We start from the raw sequence: 17450 nt of genomic DNA, 5'->3' as shown, positions 1-17450 counted from the left end.
CTTTTCTCAACATAGTCACCGTTTAATTCAATACATTTTCTATGTCGCTCTAACCAGTCTAAAAAAAATGTGCACACATTGTTCATGTTTCATGCGTAAAATAATATTTAACACTTCCTGACTCAGATCCTGCAAATCATCAAACATCTGGCGGCGTAAAAATCAACTTTATTTACGGAAATACGGCAAAGTCACGTTACGAAATTCATTTTTTACAGCACTGCATTCTCGGAATGATGGTCTTCCTTTGCGCATATCATACTGTAAACTGTTTCCTTCCGTTGAAAATCTTATATGCCACTTAAATACTAAAGGACAGCTTCCTTTACTATGTTTTTCCCGACTGTTTACAGAATTTATGGGTCTCTATTGGTGTTTTTCCGATGTCTACGCAGAATTTTATCACTGCTCTCTGCTCCACCTTTTCCGAAAACGTCCCTTTTTCGAACAAAGCCGATCCTGTTTTAATAGATTCTAACCTCGATTTCTCAGCCATTTCGAAACTTTGAACGTTCAGATTTTGCAAGTTTAATATGATAACTTTTGTCAACCTCATTATGTAAAAGCCATCAAAATTTCCTTGGAATTTTACAAAATACAAATGAAATTTATAAAATGACTTTTAAATTAAAATTCGGGGGTGCTCCGGGTAACCGTCCCAAGTCTAATAATGAAGCCATAACTGTAATTACACATTTGAAATCGAATATAATTTTACATATGGTAATTCACATTTAGTAAAGGATTTGAAATATGATAATAATAAATAATCAATGACACAACTTTTATTTGAATTTAAGCCTGTCCACGAACTTTACGGACAACCCTCGTATACAATAAAGTTTGATTTGGTATTTAATTTGAAGAAAATTTTACCTATGTAATAAGTAATAAAAGCTTGCAAGTAATTTACTAAAGTATCTTTTTCTGCGATACATACACACATACCGCCATCAAATATTCTTAAAGCTACTGCGATATCCTTTGAATTTATGATCTCGTTCTCGCACGTTCGATAACTGTATTAAACTATTGGTAAAAATCAATATAAATTAGATAAATCAGCTCCTTAATGAGTTTTGATGACGCATCTAGTTACAATTGCGGGCTACCACAAAAAGTACGGACTATTCGTAAACACTAAAGTAAAGAAAGATCTATACAATCCGTAAAAGGAGGGGATAGGATTCGGGGTAGGTCAAGTGCCCAAAAGTGCAAACTTCACCAATGTAAACAATCAATCTTTTTTATCAATTCAGCTTATATACAATCGGAAAACTATCGTGTACTCGACAAGATCTATGAAGGAAGCAAATGGATTAGTTAATATAATAATGTCAATGGTACCAGCGTAATTGTGGTCTTGTGTTTGGGGTGTGATATTGCGATAACGTTTATCAAATTATAATAAGAGGAAAAACGAAATACTTTCTTGCGTTCACAGAGAGTTATAGAAACCAGAACAAACAGTCCGTTAGAACTGCCATTTTTACTTTTAGTAAACAGGACTGTAATGAAGAATAATGAGAAATAAACATAACAAATTTGCTTTAATGTCACATGGTAACAGAGCAGAAAAAATATTAGGTAGCAAGAGTAAAATTCAGAAAAAGTTTAAATATGGAGTAAAATATCAAAGTTCTTTATTCAACACGGGCAGACTTATTGGGTTTTTTTAAGAAATATTTTTTTCTCTTTCTTCTTTTCTTAAATAGACGATACAATAAACAAGAAAGATTTATCTTATTAAAATCTAAACAAAAACAAAGTTACTTACTTAATTGTTTAATAATCCAAACAGATTCAAATTATCTTGTGACTAAAGGAAAATAAAGGACAAACTAAACACGTGAAAACTAACAGTGACGTAAGGGATCCAATGAATAAAATTAAACTTTTATTCCAAATAAATTCCAACAGTGTCAAAACAATCCAATTTTGGAATATATTTGTAAAACAGGATCAGAATAAATACTTATTTTATTTACGTTGCGAAAAACGAAATAAAAATAGAATACATGCTAATTTTACAGCATATTCTTGTTATTATCTTTTACTTTCACGTCGAATTCAGCCATTAATATAATCATAGATAAAGGACTAAATAAACCCATTTCAAGTTTAAAATTTTAATGCTTTACAATTAATAAAACTTTTAATTTCAGTACCCATGAATCTTGAAATACAAAGTAAAATGTTACAAAATATGTGAAAATAACAAACAATGATAGACCTACAAAAAACTACAAATGATAAAAATCTATAATCATGGCATAAATATTAAAGACCCTCGAAAATTCCAGACATGGGATGGTAATTGCTATTTCGTTACAAAAAGCATTGTATATGATAACATTTTTTTTACTTCTTAATTACTATAAACTAATGAACTTTCGGTGTCTGACACTTTCTAAAAGGAAATTGCTATTCTTGAAACTCTTAAAAAAACAAACTTTAACATCAGTTTCACTGAGTTACGATCTTGACCTCATACTGAACAAAACAAAGATTTAAAACACAAGAGGGGGGCCAGATGCCTGCTGTAGAAAGATTGTACTCTAGATGATAGCGCAAAATTAAATAACTTTATTAAATTACAATTTTACTTTTTATTTACTCTGATTAAATTCATGTTTCGATTATACTAGTAGTATTAAAAAACTGAATTATGATTGATTGATTGTATATTGTATAACGTCCCTCTCGAGAATTTTTCACTCATATGGAGACGTAACCACTTACCGGTGGAGAGGAAATTTTGTCCTATACTCGGCACTCAGGGCCATTGAGCAGGGAGGGAATTTTTTTGTGCCAGCACCTACAGCGACAGGGTACCTCGGTTTATACGGTCTTATCCGAAGGACCGGTCTCCATGTCCCACAGTGGGATTCGAACCCGCGATGTAAGGATCAACTCCTTACTTCATGATTCTAGAGCAGACGCTCTAACCACTGCGCCATGCGGGCGAAAACTGAATTCTGAAAAAAAGAAGAGTGTGTATTACTTAGACCGACATTTGAGAATTGAACAAGCCAAATAATGCATTAAAATAATGCAAATAGGAAGCATAGAAAAACCAGAACCTCTAATATATCAGGGATAAGAAATGGTGACATGGAAAGTAAGTATTCCCATTTGACCATTTACACAACCCTGAATGTACTCTTTCTCATGATCCGGCAAGCGGGAAATTTGTAGACAAATCAGTGTGCGTTTTTGATCACAAGCCTTTTATTAAGGTGCACTTCGCAATTCTCTTAACCCTAGGCAAAGAAATCAGTGGCTTCTATCGTCAAACAAAAACATAGCTACACTGTGACAGTTCGGTGTATTTCAGATTAACATAGATTTCTAAAAGTATAATAAATGTTTAACTGTGTAAAATGATCTTAAGGACATATGATACAAACAAAAAATGGATGTCTGGATCGGTATATATTTTTTGGCCTAATTTCATTGCAAATGATGCAAATAATAAATTTCTGGAATATAAAGAAATTGTAAACCTTCTGTGGTGTTCAAAAGTCTACCCTTCTGAAACCATGCTTATTAATCTATATAAATATTTTTTACTTCAAATCCCATTCTTGTGAAATTTTGAATAAAAAATTAAAAACTACGCGGTGAAACTTATTCATTTTACTCATTAAAACATGACCCAAGTTGTTATTTTCAAATTTTTTGACATAATTTTGTTTGTATCATCTGTCCTTAATTTAGAAATTTATCTTTTAATGAATCCAGTCTATGAGAATACAAATAAGAACATACTATCTATTTATTCTGATTAACCCACTCTGTCACCTCTGAAGAAAATAGAACTGCACACTAGCCTAAAATGCCATATTTGACTATATTTGTATTCTTCGTCAACAGTAATTCAATTTTTTCAAGTCCAATTTACTTGACTACATCCGGTAAAGGTAATGCACTTTGTAAATTAAAAATTCATTGATTACTTCAAATTAAAAGTTAAAGAAGAAGGTTATGGTTTTAGTTTTGTTGTGCCCTAAAAATGTAATTGCATCAAAAAGATTTGAAACTGGCTTAATAATTAGATAAATCAGGAAAGAATATGGCCTGAAGGATTACCATTCTGCAAATATGACGTCATATGACGTGATGCATTTATCTATTTTAAACAGAACAAACCTCAAAATGGCTCATTTCCTTTAGAGAATAGGGTCCACAGTCGTCGCCCATTTTAATTTTTTGATAAGTTGTGCAGAAGTCAATAAAAAATCACATATATCAAAATCTTTGTGGGCGATGCCTGTGGACAATACTATATGAAAGAAAATTTCATTGAAAGTTGGTGTCCTTTGCAACTTCTTAATAAAATACGTGAAAATTAATGCACATGTTTATGACGTCACAATTAGCATTTATAAATGCATGTGAGAAAAATGATTTGTATGATTTTTTTTGCATGGAATTTCAATGATTCAGAAAACATGAGTTTTCATCTTTTACACTAGTTTCATTTTTTTAGAAATCACAGAGCAAAATTTATATGGAAACCATGCCTTGGTCTTTGAAAAAGAAATCTTAGGGGTAATACATAGGGAGGTTTTTCATCGGATTTCTCCAAAACGACATTACATATAACTTGGATTTTATCCTTTTGCTTGAAATCTTAAGAATTTGTTGTTAAGTAATATGCACTATTGGGATCAATCTAGATTTTAGTGAGTCTGGTAATGATGTTATGAACGAATTTTAAGGGGGCTCTCTACAACGTCACAACATGGCGTACTTCATTTTGGTCCCAAATGATCTGATTCAAATTCACTTAACACCGATAAATCACTGAGTATAAAACAACATGCGATATTGTGGATGGAATGTACATTGTATCACCTCAATTTATACAGTGTGTTGCCCAAAATGTATCCTTTCTTTAAAAATGAATAGTTTGTCAATTTATTCAATTTTTACTTATTTAATATATTTACAAACTTATTAGAATAAGATTTCTAGGTGAGAAAAAATGATATAAAAACATGGCTTGTCCATATGCTAATTCATCATTACGTGTCAAAAGGCCATACACTCAATAAACATATATGCTTTCCAGCAACATACCCGGTATATCCCCCAAAAATGCAAATTTGATCAGATAAGACATATGTATTATCTTCCCATCGACTAGAGGATACTCTGTTCACGATTTGTATACACCCGAATGAATGGTTAAAATGCTAAAACGTTTGGACAGTAAGTGGAATTTTGCATGACCCAAACATTTGATCAACATTGATGATATGCTGTTTGTATGAGAAACGTGCAGGTTTTAGACGAAGTGTGAATTTGGTTATAGGAATTTCTTTTATCCACTTTTGGTCATTTACCATGTTTACATATTTTGTTATGTCTAGCACTGGATAACACATGCAAGTTGGATAAAAACGGTAAGTAAATTTACCTTTCTCAATACCATGAATTCACTAAATACATGTCTTTGTCATTGACTGGAAACTTGATGGTTTTCGCTTAAACTCATTTGAAAAACAATACATATACAATAAGAACTTCTTTCAATGTCCTTGCTTGACATTTTTTTTCAATACTTGTGCAAGTTATAGACTAATAGAGTTTATTTGAAGTTTATAAAAAACAGTACCAAGATATTTGAGCCCACTCTTGAAGCAGATCTCTCACACTAGAATTTTTGTGATGTTTGAAATTTTTGACAGTTTTTCAATTTTGTTCAATTTCTTTTTTTCATTGATTTTACCCTTTGATATTATATAACTTTTCAGATATTGGAGAAGATCCAACCAGCTATTCTCAAGAAAATGCTGTTTTAGTTTTTCTTTTGTCTATTTTGTAAATTTAAATAAAAATTATGTTGATTATATTTTAAACTTTGTTAGTTATTATTTCAATATTTTATAGCATTAAACTTTGAAGAGAAATTTAAAGCACTGGGCTTTTAAAAATATAGATAGGAGGGGTTCTAACAAAATAAATAGAATATTTTAAATATTTCTAAAAAATAAATTGAAAAACTTTGGAACCTTATTTTATCAGATATGGAGCCTATTATTAGAAACAAATGTATGCAACAAAAATCAGTTATACTTTATAGGTGTAGAGATCCTCCTTAAGAATAGATCTAGAGTTGTTTAGGGAAAATTAAGGAAGGAAACATTTCCAACATTCAAAATGAAAACGGCGCTTAATTGAAAGTTCTCATGAAAAGAGGAACTGTAATCGGAAGCTGAAAATTGAAAAGTTATTGGAATGTCTAGATTATACCCACTTATGTATAATACTTATAATAATTGAAATTATAAGCGAGAGTAACGTCTTGGAAATATATGCACTGATGAGTAGAACAAAACTTTATATATTGAAGTATTTGAAATATTCTTATGTTAATAATTAGCAACGCTGAACATCTTTATAGATCAATTTGTTCGAAGAGTTAATGAGTATGCTATAATTGTAAGTTTTGTGAAATGTAGAATTTTTCATCATCTGAACTGAATTCCACAATTCTCCATAATAATGGTAGGGATTATTTGCAAATGCAAGATTTATGTTCCATACAGAACATAAATCTATGCTAGAATATTAATTCATTGATTTTTTCCAGATGATAAATATGTGTTTTGCAAGCAGGCATCATAATTTGAATATTCACCTGCAGCCGCTCCTCATAATAAAGAAAAAGTCATATTTACATTGAATCTAGATAATTTAGCAAAACGAGTCAAGTAGCCATACGTACTTATTGAAATTTTCTCTACACTTATGAAGAATATCCATGGCAAAATGGTAATCATGCAATTCACAAATCGAGAATTTCAGTATATAGCTCAGATTATACTCTTAATTTAGAAAAATCGTGTACAATGGTCACAAAATGGTAATTAATTGACATAATTCTTTCAGAATTTCCTTATTTTTGATGCATTGTTTTAGATTTTTTTGAAAAATTTTCCTTCAGAAATGCAACGACCGTAAGATGTTTCATTTTAATTCCTTATAAATTTAGCTGGCTCAGAGAAAATTAATCTCCTCTGAATCTATCTAAAATGAAGAAATAAATGCTTAAAATAACATACGAGGGTTGATCCAAAAGTAATGTCACAACTTTGATAAAATTGCTATAAATTGACGTAGATGAACAAAATTATACATGATAGAAGCTTATTTCATTTCAAATCAGACCTTAAAAATTGAAAGGAATATGATGTATACTTTCCAAAATACCGGATTTTAAACGATGTGCGTTTATGGTAATCGCCGCACCTAAATATAACGTCATATGACGGATACGCACCGTCATACTTTTAAGCATTTCCCCTTCGTTTCATTAAAAAAATATTTGTGATTCGCAAACACTCTCACCAATTCCGCTTTCTTTAAGAATTCTTGGTACCATTATACACTCACTCTTTTCATAATTAATCCCTTTGTCAAAAATATTTGAATAGTAGCATAAGACAACTTAAAAAAAATTCACATGTCACTCTATACGTCTGTCTTTTTTGACAACGTAAGACACCATTGAACGTGTCCGTCCGATCTCCTATCTTTCGGTCTTCTTGTCCACTGCTGATCATTCAGTGACCAATCACTCGCCCAAAATTGCTGAAATCATCTATTAATCATCTCTTTTTTACATTATTTATTCTCTAAGTCTGATTAATTAACATAACTGTCGCCTGTGATGATTCCCATATTTCGAAGCAAAAATGCATTACAACTCGTCCAGCAGTTTTTTTTTCTAATTTCAACAATCCTTTTGTTCAATTCAACAGAGTAAAACAACACTGTTTATGATCACAAATTCCAATACCGTCTTTTAATTTTCAATTAAAGACTAGAAAATGACGAGAATTGTGTCTTTAAAAATTGGGAGATTAGCTGCTTTTTTAGAATCTTTTTACCGGTAATGTGTTTGTCTTTTATATTCTAAGAAAAAATACCCTTTAAAACATTATGTTCCGTTGTGACGCGGCGGCACCCCCTATGCTCTATATTTTAAACATCGATAAAATAAATTCAAATAAACATTATAAAATTAAAATTTCAATGTTAATTAGATCTTTTGGTGTATTATATTTGATACTATGACGCCAAATATAAAAGATATGGGCACTGTGACATTACTTTTGGAACAACCCTCGTATTTCAACTGAAATTATTTTTTCTTCAAACCTTATCTGTTTTATTTTCAAAAGAAATACACATAAATGGATGCACCTTAGAAGAAATTTTTAAACAATAAAATTCTTTCTTTGGTTCTTAGTACGGTTGTATAATTTTTTTCCTGCAATAGCTGTGACGTTAATTCCCGTACTAACAACCAAAGACATTTTATTGTTTACATATAAATCTGTAGAGATGATCATTTAAAGTAAGATTAAGAGGGTTAATTATTGTATAATTAATATGTACGTCTTAGTATGTTTAATTGATGGAATAATCACTGAAAAAGAAATCTGTACAGGTGATATGCTTAGTATTGTTCATGAACTGATAAACAAATATGGTTTTCTTAAGAAATAAAGGAGAAAATATTTAGTGGATGCACATATTTCATCATTAAACAACTTCAACACGTTATATACTTCAAGATTTAAAAAAAGATAATGAATCTATAATGCAAATGATAAATTATCAGATTTTAAAATCTCAAAAAAATCACTTAAATTATGATGAAAACACTTGATCTGAACAGGTGAATCAACAGCATTATTGGAGTCTCAAACTAATGAAGCAAAAAAATACAATAGTTACATATTGAGTTTTTGTGCATTATTTCAATGAATTCTTTTCCTTTTTTTGAATTAGAACGCATTTCACCAATTTTTTTTTTGTTTTGTTTTGTTTTGCTTCACCTGTTTAATAATAAAAAAAATAGCATGAGGTTTGTCACGTATTATAAATATTCTCCGAAAAACCAAATCACGTTCCTAAATTACTACCATTGGCATCAAACTATTTGAAAAATAGATACGTTCAAAATTTGACAAAACTTATCTGCTAAAGACATTTTCCAGACATATGAATTAAGGGAAATTAATAAGAAAAAAATTTCAAGAAAAAATTATATAAATAAGTAAATAAATAATCAAATTATAACCTCAAATATGTCAATATTTAAACAAAATATAACATATGTTTTTAATGATGAAAAATATTCAAAACTTTCAAAAAAATGCTTATTTCCTTAGTGGGAAATAAAGTAATTTTATGCATTATATGTAGCGGAGATAATGTGTAAATATTTGAGAAATTGTTATTAGGATATTTATATAATGACCAAAACAGGAAAGGGATTTTTCAAATTATGTTTATTTTAAGAAAAAGTCATGTGAACCTATGGCACAATTCTTGTTTTATTAAAGATTAACACAAGACAAATTACTTAAAAATGAAAATTTACCTGCCAAAAAATGTGAATGTTTGTCAAGATTTTTCAAGGTTATCTTATAATTTAAACTATTCTTTCATATGGCCATGGAACTTTGGTGTGATATAAACATTTTAACAAAGCCTTATCCTTGGATGTTTAATATTTCCGAGATGAAAAAAGAAAACGCAATCCGTATATGTACGGGTCCCTGCTGACAAAGTAAAGAGCAATATTGCCTTTGTTACTGATTTAAGGCTCATTGTTTTCATTGTATTTTAGAACAATTTGCATATATATTACAATATTCAAGAAGTGAGGTAAATCAGATGTGGAAACTAAACAGTTCAAAGTAATTTTTGGAAAATTTGAAATCACAATATTTATGACTTCTCAATTATTTACCACAAAAAATTAAGTCTAGGCTATTTTTTTTACATTAACAACAGTTGTTTGTTTAAGAGAATAAGAAACTTTATAATGACCTTTACTTATCCTAGATTGTTGCAATATCATTTTTTAAACATTATGATTGTACACACAAGTGTTCTGAAAATAAAAGTTCAGGCTTTTTTATATCATTGACATAAGAATGGTATGAAATGCTATATCTCGGTGAGCTTGAGATTAAAGATACCACAGAGTCTGACTCATCTGTTTCAAATTTGGATATTTTAATTGAAAGGACGTTAATGGCAAGCTAACAACCATGTTCCATGGTAAACGTGATGAATTTAACTTTTCAATCGTCAATTTCCCTTACTTATGCAGCGATAAACCATCATCACCTGTACACGGAGTTTATATCTCTCAGTTGATTCGATACGCAAGAACATGCTTTACGTATGCACAATTTCTAAAACGAGGTAAATTATTGACAAACAAGTTGTTGAAAGAAGAATATCAGCATACTCGTTAAAGTCATCATTTCGTAAGTTCTGTGGTTGATACAATGACCTTGTCAGCAAATACAATTTATCATTGAGTCAAATGCTGAATCACGTTTTTCATACGAATTGTTAGTCCATTATTTATACATTGAATAACGACGGGTTTTCAGTTATTTTCCGACCATGACAAGGATCACTCGGCTGGTGTGACTGTCGAAAGGGGATGCTCATTCCTCCATGGCACTTGTTACCACCTCTGATGTTTTGGAGGTCCGTGTTTTGCTCTGCTCCTATTTTGTATTTTCATACCTTTAAAATTTGTTCCTATACAAATCTATAAAAGTCCAACATTTCTAATGTTTTGCTGAGCGGGCATAACAAAAATCTATGTTGGACCAGTCGATGAGATGTTGGACCGCTCATGTCACAGAATGGGCGGAGCTTAATCTCATTTGCATTAATTTATGTATAACAGTGACGGACCTGAGGTTTACATTATGGATGACAGTACAAGATACGTGCGTGTCAAAAAAATTAAAGGTATAACAAAACATTTATTGACTGTGTTCTCGGGCAAAATGCGTTTTGTTGAACCCTCGAACAAAACTGTCTGCGTAAGGCCTAACGGCCTCAGGCAGACAGTTTGGTTCTTGGGTCCGACAAAACGCATGTTGCTCTCGAACTAAGCCAATAATTGTTTATTGTTTTATTGACTTTTTAGCTTGAACATTGTTCTTTATCTCCATATATTTCATACAGAAAGAAGAATAAAACTGTATTAAGATATGAAGGGTTTACATCAATTTCAACTACTCTGTATATCAAAATTGATAAACGTGATAAACAGGTTAAAATAAAAAAATATTAATATTACATTATATTATTATTATTATTATTATTATTATTATCATAAAAATGTAACATATTTATTATTGTGATTATGACGATAAAATTTCTACAACATGTGGTGATTATGAGGAGCATAATTTCTTAGGTGCCTTTATTGTATTTAGAAACTATGAGTACTGCAGTATTGTTTTTGTTCTTTTTATTTTCCTCAAGTGTGTAACTGACAGAGAGGGTAGAGTGTAACAACATACAAAATAATAATCGCTCTATGCATAGTAGAAAAATACCAATACTGCTGATGAGAAAATGACCTGAGGTTTTAAATTAGCTCAATAACACTCACTTATTTTCTTAAGAGAAATACACATATTTTCCTTAGTGTGCAGAATGTGGGAAATTCTTAAGAGAAATACACATATTTTCCTTAGTGTGCAGAATGTGGGAAAATAATAATTTTCGATACAACTCCCCCAATCTTTGTAAACATTGACCATCAGAGGAATCTAATTTAATCAGTTCGAGCTGATAATGGGGAAAATACTACATAGTGGGGAGTAGTAGCATTTTGTCAAAATAAAATATACAAATAATTCCTCAAAGGTAAACGTAAGGTAAAAAAAAAACCTTTATCTTTTTATCGTTCTTAAAGCTTACAAATTTAACACGTAGAGAAGCGTTTATTATGTAGATTGAGTTTTGTGACGCCCCAGTGTTTGAGGGGGTTGTGGAATTCCAGGAGGTGGACAGGAATGTCGATTATCTCCCCTAGATACTGGAGCTCCTCTAGTTCTATCTGTATGTCCTCCACCAGACTCCTGTGGTCCTCACAGCTCCACCTTAACCGGATGTCCTGTATCTCGTGACGGAGGGTCAGGAGCTGCCGGGCGAGGGCCTGGTCTACCAGCCTCATAGCCTTCTGTAATAGAGAAATACAGCATTAATTCATTGTAATTGACAAATGGAATGTTCTCAGGGTACTGCATTCATTGTAATTGAAATGTGAAATGTTCTCAGGATACAGCATTGCTCATTAAATAAAAAATAAGAAATATAAAGATAAAAGAAAAATTCTTATTAATTTAAAAATTGTGGCAGGATTAAGAGGATTGGCTATTAAGAAATATATTGAAAAACCTTAATAAATATTTCATTGAAAATGTACATGTCAACTTTTTTCAGCGTTATTTCTTCAAATTATGACACGGAATAAACCTGACTATTGGAACATTGAATAACAAGTGTTCATTTGTCAAGAAGCTTAAGCATTTTACGTCCATCCTTTGTTTATTAGTCACTGTGTCGTAGTCATTATGTTAACAATTTCGAATTTTTCAAAGAAACAAGATGTTAACTATAGAACTGTTCTTTTTTTTAATTCTTGGACTTTAATCTTTCACAGAATGTTCTTGTAGGAAATGCAAGGTCAACTTTCAAAGTTTCAGAAAATAGATTCTCAGGGTAAGTTTTTAAGAGACACAACCTTTCAACAAATTTTCTTCTAAAATCTAGGATATGCTTAAAACAGATTAAACACAGTTTGATTTTTACAATAACTTTCAAGCCGAACAATGTCATAAATAGCAATCGTGCTTTTCCTGTTTTAAACAACCAAATCGCTTTTGAAATGACGAAGCAAAATAATTATATCCTTCGTGAACGCAATGTAAGCTGCATTTCTGATCATTTTACTTTGCTATTAAAATGATCACTATGATAAATTTTTAAGTAATTTAAACCTTTCTGATAAATTCAACAAAAATGAAGTAGGAAATTGTTTCAAGTGAAAGACCTCTGCACAATAAAAAAATAAGTATTATTTAAGAAAACAATTTAGTACAGGACGACAATTATACAATTTTGCATCATTAGGAGCTTGTAAATAGTCCTATACTTCTATTACAAATATGAACAACCAAAGTTTATAAATGTTCGTTTTCTCTATCCTTGAAAAGGTTATTGATAATATTGCCACAGAAAAGTTTGACATTAAAGTTGCAGCTCATACTGCTTTAAAATGACAGCACGACTTATCATTATGAAATTATTAGTGGCTGCAGTACTGAGTCTCTATCAAATATTTCAAAACTTTATCTGAAACTTTATCAACAATAATCGGCATTTTATGTCGTGTCAGTTAAAGATTTAGTATATGGTGAAGTTATGGAAGTGTTTTAAAAGTTAACAAATTTTAATTATTATTAGAGTTTTGAAAGATCCATCCATGTTCGTTTTCTTAAATTTTTTCTACTTTTATGTGACTTTTCCTCTTCAAATTAAAAACTTATCCTCATTTTCCTTTATTCTTACTGAAGCTGATTCTTCTTTGATTCATAAATAAAAAATATGTTGTGGAAAGAATAATCTGCTTATTATCTTTTTTGAAATAATTATTAAAACGCAGCATATAAGTTATTATTACATTTTTACCCGTGAAATACTGTAATTTATTCATTGAATAAAAATGACATCCTGTCACAGTGTGAAAGGATATCAAAATGATAAAAATTTAGTATATAACGAAGATTGCTGTAAAAAAAATCTTCCTTGACCTAATATAAGATGTTAAATAAAAGTTGACAAATTTTAACAAAATCCATGTATTATATGACGAGCTCAACTATGACGTCATGAGCCTATGACTGTATTATAAAAAGACAGAGGCAAAGGCAGAATTGTTTTTAAAAATGTAATAAACAGAAAATTCAATGTGTTGTAGTTGAATTTTTTTTCACTACTTTTATGTGACTTTTCCTCTTCAAATTAAAAACAAAACATTAATATCCTCCTCATTAAATTAAAACCGTTCCGTTGTAAATACAATGAAATTGAACTTCTTAAATTAAACTAATAAATAAAGAGAAAAACATTATAACAATATCCATATAATGGTAGGAGATAAATGTTGATAAAGACAAAGAGGCTTAAATCGTACTAAGCAAGATATTATGGATATTATAGAAGTAAAACTCCTGAAGATCGAAAATGAAACCGGTTGAGTTTATCTTAGTGTTGTGCTTTTTTTATTATTGAAGTAAATATACTGTAAGTAGAAGTGAAAACTAGAGATTTTTTTTTTATTATTAACCATGATAACGTACACTGGGAAAATATATTTCCTTTTTTTTCTTTTCCAAAGAAATCAGTGGTAAAATAACTCATGTAAAAAAAGTAGAAATTGGTTTATTATTGAAGAGTTTAAATCCAAAAGTAAACCTTTGACCAGTTATGGTTTTGCTATTCTTGAGAAGATGATTTTTAAAGAATTTTCCTATATATTTCTATGTAAAACTTTGGTCGGCCATTGTGGCCCCGCCCTACCCCAGGGGTCATGATTTGAACCCACTGAAATACCTGAGGGTGCTTCCAATAAATATGATCACTTATGACTTTGTTATTCTTGAAAGAAGATTTTTAAAGAATTTTCCTATATATTTCTAAAAACATAAATTGTGGCCCTGCCCTACCCCGGGGGTCAGAGAAAACTGCCTGACATATAAATATGATTAATTATGGCTATGTTATTTTTGAGAAGAAGATTTTTAAAGATTTTTTCTATATATTCCATTTTATTGTGTAGGACACTACCCGAGATCAATTATGGCTTTGTTATTCTTGAGAAGAAGATTCTTAAAGAATTTTCCTATATATTTCTATGAAAAATTTTGGTCGGCCATTGTGGCCCCACCCTATCCCCAGGGGTCATGATTTGAACCAACTTGAATTGACACTACCTGAGGATGCTTCCATATAAATATGATCAATTATGGCTTTGTTGTTCCTGAGAAGAAGTAAAGAATATATATATGTAAAACTTGTAAATATATTTGAATTGACACTACCCGAGATTTTTAAATATGATCAATAATGGCTTTGTTATTTGATTTTTATTTTCCTAACCATAAATAAAACTTGTATTGACACTACTTGGGAAAAAACATCAATTATGGCTTTGTTATTCTTTTTTTAAAGAATTTTCCTTTTTCTATGTAAAATTTTGGTCAAAAAAACAAAAAACACTACCTGAGGATGCTTCCATATAATTATGATCAACTATGGTAAAATATATTTCTAAAAAATTCTAGAAAACTTGAATCTACACTACCTGAAATTTCATCTTTCCTGGCACAGTGGTTCTTGAGAAGAAGATTTTTAAAACATACCACCATATTTTCATTAATTCCCAATTATCTCCCCTTGAATGAGGGTGTGGCCCTTCATTTCAACAAACTTGAATCCCCTTCTCCCAAGGATGCTTTGTGGTAAGTTTGGTTGAAATTGGCCCAGCGATTCTTGAGAAGAAGTCGAAAATTTTCGTCGAAAAAGTTTACAGACAGACAGACAGCTAGACAGCTAGAATAATTTGGGCATCAATTACAATTTCAAAAGAAATTTGAAAGAAATAACTCCGAATAATTTGGGCATCAATTACGATTTGAAGTCACGTTTTTATTCTAAATTCTTTGTTTTCAGCCCGATTAATAATAACATGCAGATATATGAATCATATAGTACCAGTTCGTGTCGAATCCAGTTCAGAGCCTGATCTATAGTCATGGTTTTCCCTTCACACTCCACCTGCCCAGCAGGAAACCCTTTCTTCTGTGGTCTCTTAGTTCGACATTCCTCTGTCCAGTTCTTTAATGCATTCTCACATAACACAGCTTTCCTGTTGTTCTGTTTGAAGAAGTTGTCATAGTGATTTGTTTTCCAGTTTATATAACTCTGTCTCTTCGTCTGGAGTCGTAATCTTGAGGCGGTGGCGCGTAATCGCACGAGGTCAGATGGGGAGCCCGGGGGTACAGGCCTCTCCCCCTCATGGTCGGGATTACAGTCGGAATTTTCGAATACTCCTTCTTTTATCACATTTAGCCCAGGTTGCCTTGACACCGGTTTCATGACTTTCACACTTTTTGATGTATTTATCTCCCGATTTTCAACTTCATACAGGAACACTTTTCTGAGATTCCAACATAGTTCCGGTAATATATTTCCTGATTGACACAAGAAATTGTGATGTTTTTAGATAAATAGACCGTTATCTGTTTGTATCATTTTCTTATCCATCGTCTTAATTGACTCATCAGCATAAGTAGCGATCCTGGCCTCTTATCGTTCACCCACGATTTCAATGCGCATGGTGCAAGATCTGTGTTCTCTATGAATTCAAGTGGTTCCTATCTTTTAAAAGTTCAAAGCGTATGCTTATATATTCATTTCAAGGAGAGGTTCCCTGGGAGTACTGCACTGTAAGCTGAGACCGTTGTTAATTACTGTAATGCTCAATTGAAAACATGTTTGTTTCCTCGCGTCTAAGACTATTTCTGACTTCTGAGCGCGAAGAGTTATCTGTTGAATGAGTGAGTAAGAATGTCGGCTATTTTAGTCATGTCTTTCCTTGGAAGCTTGACCATAGTTTTTATCAATCAAATTAACCAAGAAAAAATGTATACATGTATTGTGATAAAATACCGACCTCATCAGATAATTAATTCTTTGTCCAGTTTCCAATATAGGATATTACTATCCAGTTTTAACTGGAGAAAGAGTGCATTGTGCATTATATAGTCTGTTTTTTTTAATCCTAGCTTCAAGCATGGATATGATTTTATTCCAATTGCTTTCAAGATACAAGCTTTAGCATCTACGTAATCGAAATTAAGAAATACGTAATCTAACAAAGAGCTGTATTTTCCATCAGCGCCTTAATAAAAGACAAACGATAAAAAATTTTTCTCGCCTTTCTCAGTTTAATGCCAGCCATAAGCTGTTAAACGCCGAGTGATTATGCGGAATTCTAACTAATACACGGGGAGATTTATCTCCTTCATCTGCATCTGTAACGTGTCAATCATAGAAACAGCTGAGTCGAGCAAGTCAATCATCACATGATTAATAGAGAATCAACAAGTAAACAAAAACTACACTGCTAACTGGTTATTTCTGTTTTCAATCTACTCTTTCGGTGGCGAGGCCATGCCACTACATAGATACATGTCCGAGAGGTCAGCATCCCGAGAATTAATTCCAACATTGCCTTTAATTATTAACAAAGGCAAGAAAATGTAATGCATTTTAATTCGCAAACGAGGGTTTTATCAATATTTTTCGCAAGCAAGTAGTAAATATGGCAATTATTTCAATCAATAATGTTGGAATGCTGGAAAATCTTTTTACTGAAAATATTTTCAAATAAGATTTAACCAAAAGAATGTTTTGTCATTCTCTTTACATCTACTGGTAATATTGTTGACAAAAATGTTCCTCTCAAACAATACAAAACCTGTCAGCAGGGCAAAATTATATATTCATTTTGATTATATATTGATTAGATGGACGAAACA

General features: G+C 31.2%; 1 protein-coding gene across 1 annotated transcript; it reads right to left on the bottom strand.

The window, feature by feature from the left end:
* Window positions 1–11200: 11200 nt before the first annotated feature.
* On the bottom strand, window positions 11201–16452 carry LOC134245276 (protein FAM167A-like). Its single transcript, XM_062727582.1, has 2 exons — window positions 15622–16452; window positions 11201–12025 (listed from the first exon to the last, which is right to left on the bottom strand). Exons 1-2 carry the CDS (start codon window positions 16003–16005, stop codon window positions 11768–11770), a joined length of 642 nt encoding a protein of 213 aa, XP_062583566.1. The 5' UTR covers window positions 16006–16452; the 3' UTR covers window positions 11201–11767.
* Window positions 16453–17450: the final 998 nt, after the last annotated feature.

This window comes from Saccostrea cucullata, unplaced genomic scaffold (genome assembly GCF_032062105.1).
Source record: "Saccostrea cucullata isolate Sc308-1 unplaced genomic scaffold, CSIRO_AGI_Scuc_v1 ctg125, whole genome shotgun sequence".
NCBI lineage: Eukaryota > Metazoa > Mollusca > Bivalvia > Ostreida > Ostreidae > Saccostrea > Saccostrea cuccullata.
This window is presented reverse-complemented; position numbering and strand designations above follow the sequence as displayed.

Bases quoted from the DNA above. Each gene is read 5' to 3' on its own strand.
- LOC134245276 (XM_062727582.1), bottom strand. From the start codon at position 16,005: ATGAAACCGGTGTCAAGGCAACCTGGGCTAAATGTGATAAAAGAAGGA. The intron at 12,026-15,621 runs GTACTATATGAT...TCTCTATTACAG, and splicing joins ACTGGATTCGACACGAACTG to AAGGCTATGAGGCTGGTAGA.